Raw genomic sequence first — 14,487 nt, 5'->3', positions numbered from 1 at the left:
CCAACCCCCTCAGGGTCTCCCCTTTTTATACCTGACTGAGTGAAATAGAGAAGCATAACAAAATATTTCTTACTCTAGGTTTTTTCTTGCCAAGCTGTATTTCTTAAAAAATAGTAGTAATAATAAAAGCATTTTATTTTAGGCGACAAAATCTGTACACAAGACCAATCCTGAATTGCAGAGTAGCATGTGGACTACACTTGTTACAGCCCATACATGGTGGGTTCTGAAATCCTGTTTCAGCTGAAGGCATCATTCCAGCATCTTTGGCATTATGTTTCCAGGTGATAGAATGTCGTCACCGGAATTTTAGTTTATATCAGTTTGATTTTCCACCTAAATTAGGGCAATAGTATTTTACATTCCTCAAAAGAAGGACATATAGGTGTGCATTAGCAGGATGTTTTTGAATATGAGGTCACGGAGGTCATACAGGGCTTTGATAGCTCCTTATCTATAAAGCAGGTTTCTCATGAGGAAACATAGGCCTGCTCTTTCTCTTCCTCCTTGTGTAAAAATCAAGCAGTGGGGTGCAGCTCAGCCTGCTGATGTGATCTGAGTTTTGTTGTGCCTCTGAGTGGCCACACTTTGGTTTGTCCCACATAGTGTGCCCTCAGTGTGCCCTCCCTCCCCAGAGGAGCTGAGCCCCTGCCCAGCAAAAACAGGCTCCCAAATCCAGAAGGTTTGCTTTTTAGTGTGTTGGGCTTTGGTTTGGTTTGGGTTTTTACATAATTAAATGGCTGTTGGCCCTAGTGCTGAAATAATATTTTTGCTGATTTTGATAAAATAGTTACATAGTAAAGAGCTATAATCTCCTGGAAGAGCAGCATTGTAACTTTCTCCAGTCGCCAAGTGGAAAATGAATTAACATCAGGGCTTGCATAGCCTGTGTGAATTGGTGAGAACTTAGTCTTGTTTGATTTATTTATAAAGTGATAACAAGATTCTTGTGGCTTTTGTAACATCTGCTTTTAATTTTAGAAGCATTTTAGTCAATTTACTGCATGACAGTATTTGTCAACACCAGGTAACTATGACCTCTAACATGCCTTACTCTGTTGAGACTGGTTAACAGGCTAGACTGAGAAATAATATGCAAACTCCTGTCTTATCAGGAGAGATCAGTTCCCAAAGTGACATGGATATTGTTGGTGTAGGTGATACTTTTAACCATGACATCACTTTAAACCCCTGAGCAACGCTCACGCCCTTGGGAGTGTATTGCTGCTGAAGGGAACTGCTTGACCTGGAACTCTGAGACTCTCTATGTTGAATTTCCTTCTGCTCAAGGGAGCAAAGCTGCTGGGTTCAATCAAGAATCCCTTATTTTTATTGGCTTGCAGTCAGGAGCACTCAAGTGGCTTTTACTTTTTTCTCCCAACCTTTTCATTTTATGTTTTTTCCCTAGCCTTTTTTGTTCATTTTTCTTACATTCACTTGACACCTGTCCCTACATTTGGAGGATGAGATAAAAGAAGAACTCTGTCCCTGTCAAGACAAGGAATATGCCTGCACAAAAAGGGCCAGAGCAGGAATCAAACCTCTCCTGGGCAGGCAGATGTGGGAGAGCTCCTGTGCTGCAGTTTGCTTTCTGGAGTGCCATCAGTGGGCTTTTGTCACTGTAGTGGGTATAATTGGAAGCGGGTTTCTCTCTCTTTTGTTTTTCCTTATCTTTTTTTTTTTTTTTTTTTTTTTTTTTTTGAGTCATCATGCTGCAGCAAATTTTGCGTGATATGTATATTGACCCTGAGCTCCTGGCAGAGCTGAACGAAGAGCAAAAGCAGATCTTATTCTACAAGATGAGAGAAGAGCAGCTGAGGCGCTGGAGGGAAAGGGAAGAAAAAGCCCGAATGGAGGAGGCTGTGCTGAGAAAGACAGCAAGGCGCAACCAGAGTAAGATTTCTGACTTCCTTCTATGCTTCAGAGCTGGGGATGGTGGGCTTGCAACTGGCTGTGGTGCAGCAGGCATCTTGAAGATATTGCAAGGCTGAGTGCCAGCTGTCCCCATGGGCACAATGACAGTCTGCGACTGCAAAAGCAATGTGTCCCTGCTCCTCGTATCTCCAGGCTGGTCCTTTCTTTGGGGAGTATCTTAGTGATCGAGTGAGGGGAATTGTTCTGAAGTGCCTGTTTCAGTCAGGAGTACTGCTGATGTTCTGTCAGTGGTAACTGATGTATCAAGACCAAGTCTCTCCTCTACTCCAAAGGCTTTTTTTTTTCACCTGCCATCCTCACCCCTCACTCTAGGTCAGGCAAAAGCCTGTGCTGTTGCAGTTTCTTGACTTGGCATTAAATATTTCCATCTGGCTGTAGTAGGAAATAATTTAATGAATTTGAGCTTGTTATGAAGGGCTCTTTGTGAATAAATGTAACACCAATAAAGCCATACCATATGAGACCAAATTTCCAACTGTATTATAAATAGTCTCCAAGAGATTATGTTTAGGGAATAGGGTAATAGTGTGGCAAGCCAATGACCAAAACCAAAGAGAAGAAACCAGAAATGTGTTTGCATACAATATGTAGTTAAAATATGGAGCTCCTCCCGGAGGCTGCTATGAATGCTGATATGTGTGTTGACTTGAAAAGCGAATAGAACAGTGATGGAAGAAACGTCAGAAAATAACTTTTCCAAATGCCTTTTTCAACTGACCGGCCTTGGGTCCAAGTGGTTTCAAATAAATAGAAATACTTAATTCCTTGCTCTTTTTTCTGAGTAAGTGCCTTTCCAGCTCTTTCCCCTATTCATAGGAAGAAGCTGTTAGGCTGGTGTAAGATACAAAACCTTTTCATCTTGGAAATGTAACTACAGTGATTCCTCACTCAGCAAGGAGATGACAGAGATACGTAAACCATTTCCCTGCCAAAGATCTTAAATCTTTGTCTTTAAATCTATTAAAGCTTGAATATTCAAAGTTTCTAATAACTTCTGGTAGCTGATTCTGAGAAAGCTCTGTAATGGTTATGGGACTGCAATCAGCATTTCAAATGTTGCTTATTTGAACACACCCATGGTAGAAACACATCAATACCGGGACATTGTTGGATTCAGTCGTCAGACTTGAAATATCTAGAGCTTCTGAACCTTACAAAGTGCCCTTTAGACAGTTATCAATTCAAAGACTATTATTAGAAAAGTGCTTCAAAGCAAAACTATTTTCCAAGACTCACTTGAAGCACAGACCTGCATGGAATGACTGGACTAAGTTACAACAGTATCCTTAAAAGGAGGGGGGAATGACCAGAACAACCTTGTCAGCCACAGCAGGAGTTGAAAATGACCTCTCAGAGATGGCAAGGTGCATGTTGTAAAACCTAATTCTGTTTAATTTTTAGTTTTTTCTTGTTAGTGCTCTCACTGTGAATGGCCCTCTTGAGAGGGATGGCATCATAACAACCTCTCTCATACAGCACAAAAGCCTTGTTCATTTTGATTGATTTGTAGCTGAGAAAAAATTAAAAATGCAGTTCAGCTCCAAATACCAAAACAACATCATATCATTGAGATAATCTGTATCATGCTCATTCTTTGAGGGAGGCAGATACAGAAAACTAACTGCAAAAATATTTATCTGATGAATTGTCACAGTGTTGACACCTACATTTCCATATATAAATTATACATTAAACCTGTTCAGCTTCCTACTACAGGAGACCATTTTCTGGGTAAATAATTTTCTGATTAGTAAGTAATAGGAGAAAGGAGAGCAGCAGAGTACCCTATAGCTTATATTTGCTCTGACAAAGGTAGTCACAAATGCACATTGAGTTAAATTTCACAAAAACCTATTTCCATTTTACCTTCTTAAATTGCCAATTAAAGGTATGGCTTAGGCTTGAGTTTTACCCACTGTTAGGATATTTCTACTTTCTTCATAACTGTAGCGAAGAACTATTGGAATCAGATTTGCAAGTCAGGCATCTGGCTCTGCTGCAAATATTTTTTTGCTTTCATGAACTGATGTGCACCGGAGTTGGAAAATATAGCTTCTTTCAGGTGTGCTGATCATTACCTGTACAGATACTTGTAATTGATTTCTACTGCACACTTCCACAATGTGATGTTAAATGGTCTCTCAGTGAAGATGGTTTCTTGTTTAAAACAGAAAAGATAAAAAAGCCAACTGCAAATTATGGATATAAAATAGTAATTACTGTGCAATAGTCTTGCCTATAGATTCAAGGGGTCAGAGTAGATGCCAATAATATTTCTTTATCTTAATTTTTTTTTCCTAGAAGACGACTGACATAATTTTTTGGACCTTGAAGCTGCTTAATTTTAAGTTGCTCTTAATATAAAAGTGAATTTCCAGACCTTCTTCCCCTGCTATACAGTGTAGAATGTAGAGTGGTTTTATTCTTGTTTTAAATTAGTGGCTACCAAGAAATGAAAAGTTACCCCAATTACATGATCTTTATTCCCTTGAAACTGAGGGATCTGAGGTTTTTCATCTGTGGGTTTGGTTTTGACTCTGCTGCATGACACGTTTTATGTTCATGCTGCTTTTTTTAGGCCAGGAGTTACTCTGAGTTTATAGATATTTTTGTAGCATGAAAGAGTAGAATAGATGTGAGACTTCAATATTGCTAATGTTGTGCTGAGTTTCTGAAAACATGGATGCTGTTTTTGAGTACAACATAGCATTTGTATAAAATAATTTTGTACTAATTTAACTGGAATTATCTTTATAGCACTGCCTTTCAAATCCTTCTGTTTTCTTCAAAGTTGGAATAGCCACATATGAAAACTTTTCTTCCCGTCTCTTTGGGATGGGATACGATGAAGTTGGACAAAAGCTGTTAGTAGACACCTCTCTAAAAAAAAGTGCTCTGGAAAGTGCCTTCTGCTTGATGTGGAGTTCTCTACCCCAGCTGCTGCAATTCCCCATGGATTCAGGAGCTTAGCTACAGTGGGATATGCGCACGCAGTAAGCAAAAGGCTTGGATTTTTCAAAACAAAGCAGTGATTGTGAGTTCAATTTTGACTTCTTATGGTAATTAAAGGATGAAGTGTTCTTGTGTTTAAAGTGTGCTGCCCTGTGGAAACCACAAGCGCAGAGCTGTGGGCAAAAAGATTGGCATATGCAGGTCAGAAAACACTCCTTGTGCTAGAGTTAAAATTATCCTCAGACTTAGGGAATGCTCATTAACATGATCATTTTTTAATTGTTTGAAAACTAACTACCAAAGGCCCCAGATCTGCAATCTTTTTAAAGCAGTGCTACTGAATACAGGTTGTCCATAAATGTCCTATTCAGTACTATGAAATTTGCTGTTTAGAAAACCATGAAAAAAAGTAAGTTGTTGAGAGTGTTTAGCTAGCCAAATAGTGTACCCATCTGTGTAGTCTTATTCTTAATTTCTAAAAAAAATATTATTAGTCACCTGCGAAACGTAATGCTAAATGGTGCCTGCTTCTGTATTTGGATTGTTTGGTTCCATGTGTCTTGAGGAAAGGTTAAAATTGAAATTAGTATCAGAGTGAGTCAGTGTTGAAGGAATTATTTCACTTTGAGGATGAATTAAATGTGTTCAGATTATTCAATGGTTTTAATTTCTTTGCCAATTAAAAAAGACAGATTGATGTCTAAAGGGAAGCAAAGTATAAACATAACTTCAGAATGAAGTATTTCCTTTATATTTATTCCTATATTGAATAAATTGTTCCCAATTTTTTTGCTATTTGTACCTTGCCTAAAATTATTAGTAGAATTTGGGTGTCATATGGGTCCTCCCAAAATGACAGCATTTAATGAGCTTATTCAATGTGAAGGAAATCTTTTGTAGCTTAAATTGAATAATGACTGCTGGCTGGTGCTGGAATAGCATCACAGGTGAGCTGAATTCTTGGAGGTCCACCTTCAATTCACTTACAAATTGCTCCTGGGCAGATGTTTCAGGAATATATCTTCATTGTAATAAAACAGTTTGCTTGTTCCTACTGTGCTAAAATCACTGAGAGAAGTCTCCTCAAAATTTCAAGATCCTTTGGGATTTTCTGAGATTTGACTGACAGGCAGCTTTGCAATTTGCACAGAAACATATTTATGTGATTAGGCTGGAGCTCTTTAGCCACTACAGCTGAGCTGGGAGGAAGTGGAGGGCCCTGCCAATTTCGGTTTTGACACTGATGCAGTATCCAGAAGTGTCAGCACTCCCAAAATCAGATCTCAAAAACTATTGAGCTGAAGGACAGTCACATGGGAGGGGAGACAATGCTGGTCTGCTGCTGTTATTTCTGCCATTTATGCATTGTGAACCGCAGCTCGTGGTGCTTAGATGGGAGCTAATTGTAAATGCTCTTATTTACCTGTCCTTAACAAGTGAAGCTGGGAGAAAATAGGGTAGGCTTATCACAGCATGGCTAGAAAATAATTTATCTATCTAAATGACATTTGTGTTAGAAAGGTCATTAGAGAATAGATGATCCTGTTTGGAAGCAAGTATCTCAAATATACCAAGTGGATGGCTGGAGAATACATCAGTGTCAGAGGAAGGCCAGTGAGTGAGCATGTGTTTCAGTGGGTGGACATGCAGTGACATTTTTTCTGACTTTGAACTTTGAACTATATTCCTTATTTATGCTCAGGCCTCTACAGACCCTGGTAATACTTAGCTAAGATTTTATCTCCTGTGGAGACAAGCTCCTGTCAGTGTTCAGTGTCTCTTTCTCTGTATCACTGGATATGGATCTAACCAGGGACATCAGACCTCAGTATTTCTGAAATTTCTGGCATTGTGTGATCTTGAATTCTGTACAGTCCTGTCCTTTGTTTCCAATTCAGATATGGATGGAAAAGTGACAAGAGAACAGGAACAAGAACATGAAAACAATTTTTGTTAGGGTACTGAGCCACCTAATTTGAAGTCGTTGGATAAGTTTTAATATAACACTCACAGTGTAGAGCAGCTTGAGATATGCTGCAGCTTTGTTATGCTCTGTACCTTGGGCCAGAACTGAGCTGCTCAGGGCCTGTGCCTGGTGTGGCTGAGGGCTGAGGTTTGGTTAGACAGCAGCTTCGGAACTCAGTTCTCTGAACCTGGGCCTATCAAGAGACCTCCAGCTGCTGGATAACCTAGGTATGCATCAGATGGATCAAATCCAAAGGGATTTCTCTCACCGCCTATGATCAGCCACATGTCTGTGCTTTTTCGTTTTATATCTTGTCCTGCAGCTGATTTCTCTGTTTTGTAGAAAAGTGACAGCAGAATATTGCTGCCTACCTGGGGCCTTCTCCTGCAGGCTTGCAATCCTCAGTGCTCCTGTTGCCTGAGACATCTGGCATCAGCCGCTCTCTGAGAGAGGCTGCTGGGTTAGTGAGCCTCTGGCACGGAGGGCATCGCTGTGTTTCTCTGCAGCGTCGTGTTCCTCTGCCTGTCTGGACACAGCAGTGTTGGACTTTCTCCCACATACTGTGCCTCAGTAATGATATGAGGTTGTGGCTGTCTGCAAACTCATGAATACTTGATATGGAAAGAGGGCAGAACTGTGGCCAAGGGGAGAATGGGATTTGCCCAATATAATTCAATATGTTCTTGCTGATTTTGCCATTTTTTTACATAAATGACTAAAACATTCAAGGACAAAGGAACCAGGTTTTGAGAGCAGGATTTGGAAGGTACAGGAAAACTCCATGTGTTCAAGTCAGCAGTGGATTTAGCCAGACACCGACGGCAGTTCAATAACCTTTGAGTCCACTTGTTTGCTGTGGTGCTAAAAAGCCTTACTGTAGGGTGTAGTGCTCCTTGCTTCCGTGGTCCTGTGTGCCTGACAAAAGGAGTCAGTGCAAACCTGGCATGCTGCATTAATCAGGAGAGCCTGGTGCAGAAAATGATCCATAGCTCCCTGTTCATTCTGTGACACAGAACCCTTATCCTTCTGCTTTGAGTTTCCAGGAGACCCTGAAGCAGCCATGCAGACTTGGTTTTATTTTATTCTCAAAGGGAAAACCTGGAAGCTTTGTGATAGGTCTGTGAGAGGAACCAAGCCTTCTATATAGCTTTTACACTTAACGAGATTCTGTTTGGATGAAGAATCAGAAAATATGGTGCTTTGTTCTTGAATTTTTTTAATTTCAAGGAAAAAATATCAAATGAGCAATACTGATGGGAATGATTTTAAAACCTTCAATTTTCCTCTGATGCTTACCCATATTTTTATGCTGTTTACACTAAGAGGGTTAGCCATTAAAATGGACAGACAAGAGGTTGCCTCTAGATTGTACAAGGAGTTAGAAAAATATCTTTAAGAAAGAGTTTTGAATGTTATCTCCTGGTTGAAATTGGGCCAATTACAAAATTGTTGTATGTAACAGTATGCCTTGGCCAGGGAGCCACAAAATTGTTTGGAACATACTGGGCAGATGCAGCTTAAATGGTATTTTATTTCTGTATTTCTTTTTTCTTCTTTTTGGTTTCCAACATGCAAACCCCTGTGTGTGTGTTGCATATATACATACCATGTCCTAATGCAAACCCACTTACCTTTGAGTGTTGTGTACAGTTATCCCTGCTACATTTGTTAATTACCAGAGTCCTATGCAAGTAACTGTTTCCTCCCTTAATATTTGCTCTCTTCAGTCACTCTTCCTTTATTTGATGCTGCAGGGGTTTATTGCAGCATAATTATTTCCATGGTAACAGGCTGTAATTCCATAAACAGAAGATTGAGTTTGTTATATGATCAGGAAGCAGCTGGAGAGCCATAAAAGGCTGATTTTTCAGCAATGCTGAAATCCTGCAACCCTTATTGATATATTAATGCAATCAGCTGAATTTCTTTCTGCCTTTGCCAATCCTCCCCTCAATGGAAAGGCACATAACACAGTATTGAAATTCAAAGGTGTGTAAATTGAAATGTCAGGGGCAGAATTTTCCCCCATTCTTCTGAGAATTGAAATGAAGGGGTTTTTTGAACGTGTTTTCGGAAGTGAGGGATTCTATGCTCCCTAGCATAGAATTAGCAGAGGCAGAGCACAAATTAATTGTAGATCTTCAGTTTATTGTGGGATGATGTTATTTTCATTACTTTCCTCATTACCATCTAGTTCTTCTCTGTGTATTTTAATGGATTTACAGCAGTTATTGTTTTGAGAAGTGCATTCTGTCCTTTGAATAGTCTCTCAAAAACATTCACAGTAATTTCCTAGGTTTTCTCCTTAGAAAGAAGTGAAATTCTGTTTGTGTGTTTGTAAAAAAAAAAAAAAAAAGATAATTCAATACTTATGTTGGCTAAGCTCAAGGAATTGAGAACAGCCTAAAGCTCACATCCTCATTTTCATCCTAATCAATGAGCTTCTAACACATGTCCTCTAGCTAAGTGAAACACTGAATGGAACCTCATCTATCCTGCAGACTAGCAAAATTCAAGCCTCTGCTTTAAAGAAGCCATAAAAATAATTTGCTTGGAAAGCCAAGAAATCTCAAATAAAGGATGCTGTGCTTAGACCAGAGTATACCAGATATTTGAATTGCAGAAGAACGAAAAACCACAACCCTACAAACACAACAAACTCCACGAGCTACAGTTTAGCTCTCCGTGGCAAAAGTAGACCAGGCTGATCAGCTTTTAATGCACATGCAGTCCGTTTCAAATGCCTATTAAATTCCAGTTGTTTTTTTCTAGCCCAGAGAGAGAGACGTTTTCTGTAGAGAGTCAAAAGATACTTGTGTGAGTGCAAAGCTTCCCAGTGGGTGAGGAAGGACAGTCAATTGCTATTGAAGAGATTTGTAGCTTCCAAGTAGGAGAATTATGGTGGGAAGCCCAGAGAAACAAGACTGTTCATGGAAATAGCAGATTCTTCAGTACAACATCCAGCAGAATTTGAATGCTGTCCTGTGGTTCTGAGATTATAAATCAGTGATCACATAATTTTCTGAATTTATACTCTGTGGCATTACTTACCACAGAAAGGCAGGAGGGTGCTTGGTGCTCCCTGTCATTTTGCTGGACTTAGCAGGCAGACTGGGTGATGGCACAGCTGGAAATCCTGACACCAAATCAGACCTCTAGCTCCTTGGAATAGTTCCCATGTAAACACTGGGGATAGATCACATATGGGGGCTGCTGGAGATTCTCTAACTGTTAAAGCAATGGTGGCCAAGCTTGGAGAAAGGAAGCTGACTCCAGCAGTATTGTATTTGCTCTATTTACCATTATTTCCAAGGCATTTTTATTTGGAGATGTAAAGAAGGAGGCAAGGAACCCACAAAACTCCTAAACCCAGTGAGTGGCTCATCTCCTCTCCTCCAGCTGGCAGAGGCAGTATGGGGCTCTAGTCTCCTCAGTGTGTCTGTGTTTGTTCCAAGCCTCAGACACAACATGGAGGTCCGAGCTGATAGGGTTGAAATCCAGTGTGGCCTGAGCTGGGATTCCCTGTCCTGATGCTTCTCTCTGTCCCCAGGTATCCAGGCAGTGCTTGGTGTTCCCTGGTAGTTCCCTGTTAGTGTTCAGCCATGACAGTGACAAGGTGACAATGCCCTGCTGGCCCTTGGGCAGCTCAGAGGCCAGAGCAGCCCGTGGTGCCCCGTGGCTCAGCTGTGGTAGTACTCCTGCACTCTGCAGGTGGGATCAGGAATGCTGCTGGCAGAGCCTCGTAATTCTCTAGGTGAGAGCTAGAGTTTCCAATTGCCCTCCAGGGCATTGTTTCACATTTTCATTGCTGTTATAGAATTGGCTGTGCAAATAACAGACAAATAGAAAACATGATTTGGTCTTATTTTTGATTGTCTGCATTTATATGTACAAACTTGAGTTGCTATTGGTTCTGGCTTTAGGTCTCTGAGAAAGTTTTTGCTGTGATCCCTTTGTGCTGCAAATTTGAGAGACCTGATTTTGCACTTTCTGACCTGGCATTTGTCTGGAGTAAGGAGCCAGAAGCCAGTTTACTGGTCTCAAAGCAGTATGGGTGTAGATTTAGAGAAGCCCCATAATTCATGGATGAGCTTCAGGTGAAAAGCATTTCAAAAGTCTTCTTTTAGTGCTACAAAGTTGTTTTAGGTGAAAAATGGTGGAAGAGTAGGGATGGCAAAGACCTAGCAAATTATTCAGTAAGTTTTCCTAATAAAGCACTGCTTGTTTCTGAAATACTTCCATTTCTACTCTCCAATCCAGACTAATTTTAATGTCCAGTGCTTCCTTAAGGTTATTATTTGCAGCCTGTCACAGTCTCTCCAAGGAGTAAAAGTACTTTTGTGGTCAAGGCACAAGACTGGGGCTCAAGAGGTTTAATTTTTGTTTCTTGACTCTGCATTAGGCTTTGTGACTGGGCTCAGAAGCCTACTGCTGGCCAGGAAACATGAGACTCTCCTGTCTCTTTCTCATCTACATTTCAAATTTGTTTAGTCAGGACTTGTCTCTTCCTTTTACATTTAGTTGCATTTATCTTTTTTTTGTGTGTGTGTGTGTATTTCTCTTCCATTTGGAAATAAAGTGAATTAACAAAATGTGTTATTTTGCAGAAAAAAAAATTAACACTTGAGCGGCATTTTAAAGCAGGAATTATTTAGTTATATTCAGCCCTAAATAGTGGCAATTCTCTGCTTGCAAAGCAGACAACACTAGTTTCCTACAAGTATTGGGGAAAATAATTTTCTGGACTTTTTTGATCTTGCCATAGGTTCTGCAGTTTAAAATATCATTACCCTAGAAGAGCTGACCCTCTCACTGTGAATGTGATTCTGCAGGCTGCAGAGGCTTTTTGTATGGCAGAAATTCTGCTTTCACAGTGCCAGCAGTGCCAGATTCTCTCCCTGAGGTGCTCTTTTTTTTTTTCTGCACACTCATTTTTGATGTTACTTTGTACTAAGAAACTACTGAGTTTTATGATCAGATTGTACAGTAAAGCCCAGCTGCAGCTTTATGGGAGCAGAGGTTTAAGGGAAGGTTTGCATGGGAGTCATTTCTTGAAGTAAATTCAGTGGTTGGATGTGAAAAGGCCTTCTTTTCTTGTAGAGAAAAATCTGAATGAAGGCATCTGTGCTCAAGCTGAATTATTTTAAAATTATATGTATATGGGGGTCTATCTGTTTCATGCTGAAGGTTAAAATTGCCAGATTGTTTAATAAACAAATCTTTCAGTTTTGACTATATTTGAACATGTACTTTTTGCATATACAGCAGAGTTCTGTACTGTGTGTAGTGCTGGACCAACAATACTGATGGTTTCAAAGGAGTTTATATATCTACTGGCTAGAACTTTATAATAAAGATCCATTGTTTTAAAAGAAGAAAGAACAATTTCTCAAGACACGTCTACAAATCAGCTATTAGTTTTATAGGGCTGGGTTGCAATGGGTTAGTTGTGCCTCTGAGAAACACATTAATAAACCTTTGGCACAGAAAACCTTGAGAGAAGCAAAGATAAAATTTGTCTGCTTACCTGAAAAGTTATATATATATTTTTTACATTTCCGATTCCCTCTGATAAGCTCATAAATTAACAGAAATAGTGAAATTGTCTCAGAACTGGAGTAGTATTTTGTATCCACCAGTTATGATACAGATCAATTAATACAAGGTGTGTTGTTTGCAAACTTTTCTTTAAAGTACTAAGTAAAGGAGAGCAACTAGGATATTCAGATTCCTCACAAGAAAGAAGCCATGCTGTGCTTTTAAAACCAAAACTGCCTTTGATTTTATGGAATTAGTACTCCTGGGACTACTCATTCCATACTTCTCATGATACTTTACCAGGAACTGCGGTAGGAAAAAAGCCTTGGAGGCAAGCAGTGATATGGCCAGTCAGGTCTCAGCAGATGGTATTCTAATGCTGTATCCAAAAAATACAAGTTCAAAATAAATGTTGTGTTGACAGGAACACAATGTACAGAATGAGAACCACGATGAAATACATTCACATTTATAACCTGAGACATAATCTGATAGACTGTGAAAGAGCAAATGCTTTTGAGAGTTATTGAAGGAAAACACTATTAGGTTAAATTTCCACCCCTCTTTGAAGTTAGTACCGTTAGGCCAAGGCTGGGGATTCGTATAAATTACATTTTCAAATTTGATATAGAATATCAGCTTTCATGATGAGATCTGATCCGTTCATTGCCTTCAGTCTGGATTGTCAACACTTGTGAGTGTGGGCTGGTGCTGACACTGCTGCTGTCAACAGCCCCACTCCACTGCCTCCTGCAGTTTTCTGCCTTCAGCCTGGGATGTCAGAAACACTTTATTGATTGTGCATTGGGAAACTTAATCCAGTTAAATGGATATGTCCTCACACAGAACGAGTGGTAGCTTAAGGTGAGAGTAGCTAAGCTGGTCCTGGTAGAGAGAGATGGACAAAAAGCAGAAGCAAAGCCTGCCTGTTCAAATAGGACAGGTTTCATTTAACTCTTATGGGAACACTGGAGAAAACTACTTAGGAAAATGGTGCTCTGTCCATTTCTTTGTGTTTTCAAATGAGACAAGGTTCCTCTTAGAAGATATATTGTGATGCACAATTTTCTCATATCAATGTTTGGGTGAGAGGATGAAATCTAGGGGACTGTAATATACAGGGAATGATGCAAACTGCTAACCTTTTATGCCCTTGTAGTCTGAATTCTTTGAAATAAATCCAGTGTTCATTCGGCAATGATCTTTGTGGCAGAATCTCTTTTTGTGGAGGATAGTTCCAAGAAATTTGTAAGAAATGAAACATAAAAATTGATGCATAAGAGGTGTTTCTACAAATTCCTTATTATGAACCTCTAAAATGCTTATAATATTTGACAGTTGTATTTATAAAAGCAGAAGGAAAAGACCAAACCACACAAAGTCAGGTAATGTAAATAACTATGAAAATGGGTTCAGGTAGGATCTAATCTAGAGTCCTTTGTAGTCCTACAGTTGGTTCTTGTACTTGATGGCTCACCAAATGCAGTCTGCTTTGTAAAGAGCTCTCAGGCCTTTTGTGGTGTTCTTAAAATCACTCTGTCAACACAGTAACCATAGATTTTTGTGTAGTTTGTGTCATGAAAACTGAACCAGAAATTTAATCCCTTTCAATTGCCTGTGTGAGCAGAATAGGCTCTGCAGCACTGAGTGGTGTGCTCTGAGTATGCAGACTCCCTGAAACTCCTGCTTCACACTGTGGGAGCAGGAAATTGCTGCATTCTTTGAAGGTGCTCCCATGAAGTTTCTCTACCCCTTCAACACTGGACATTCTTTGTGCACAAAGCATTTTTAGTGACATAATATCACTGGTTGTTGGTTTTGCCCCATCTCTTTTTCCATCCCTTGTTGAGTGAAGTGAGCAAATATCGCAATTAAAGAGGGATTATAATACTGAAGTTCTGGGAAATGCATGCCTGAATTAATAATTTTTATTTTTGTGGGACAGTGAGTCTTTAAAGATTGGGTTATCTGCAGAATGAAAACCTTTTAATTTTTTTTCCCCAGTGTTTGACACAATTTGGTAAAATCTGAAGATTTCTTTGAACCTCTGAGCAATGTTTTCTTCCAAATTGTAAATGGCAAGCTTAATGTTTTGT

At 39.7% G+C, this 14,487-nt stretch overlaps 1 protein-coding gene across 2 annotated transcripts in view; it reads left to right on the top strand.

Moving 5' to 3' along the window:
- SH2D4B (SH2 domain containing 4B) overlaps nt 1-14,487 on the top strand; it is an 81,202-nt gene that overhangs the window by 16,534 nt on the left and 50,181 nt on the right. The window contains exon 2 of one of the 2 annotated variants that reach the window (XM_038140522.1): nt 1,705-1,893. The exons of the other annotated variant lie outside the window; for it this stretch is intronic. Within the exon in view, the coding sequence (XP_037996450.1) occupies nt 1,705-1,893 (189 nt within the window). The remainder of the gene's footprint in view (nt 1-1,704; nt 1,894-14,487) is intronic. 2 annotated transcript variants of the gene reach the window in all.

The sequence above is a fragment of the Motacilla alba genome, chromosome 6 (assembly GCF_015832195.1).
Source record: "Motacilla alba alba isolate MOTALB_02 chromosome 6, Motacilla_alba_V1.0_pri, whole genome shotgun sequence".
NCBI classification, from domain to species: domain Eukaryota; kingdom Metazoa; phylum Chordata; class Aves; order Passeriformes; family Motacillidae; genus Motacilla; species Motacilla alba.
Note: the sequence above shows the minus strand (reverse complement) of the source record. Positions and strands in the feature narration are given on the sequence as shown.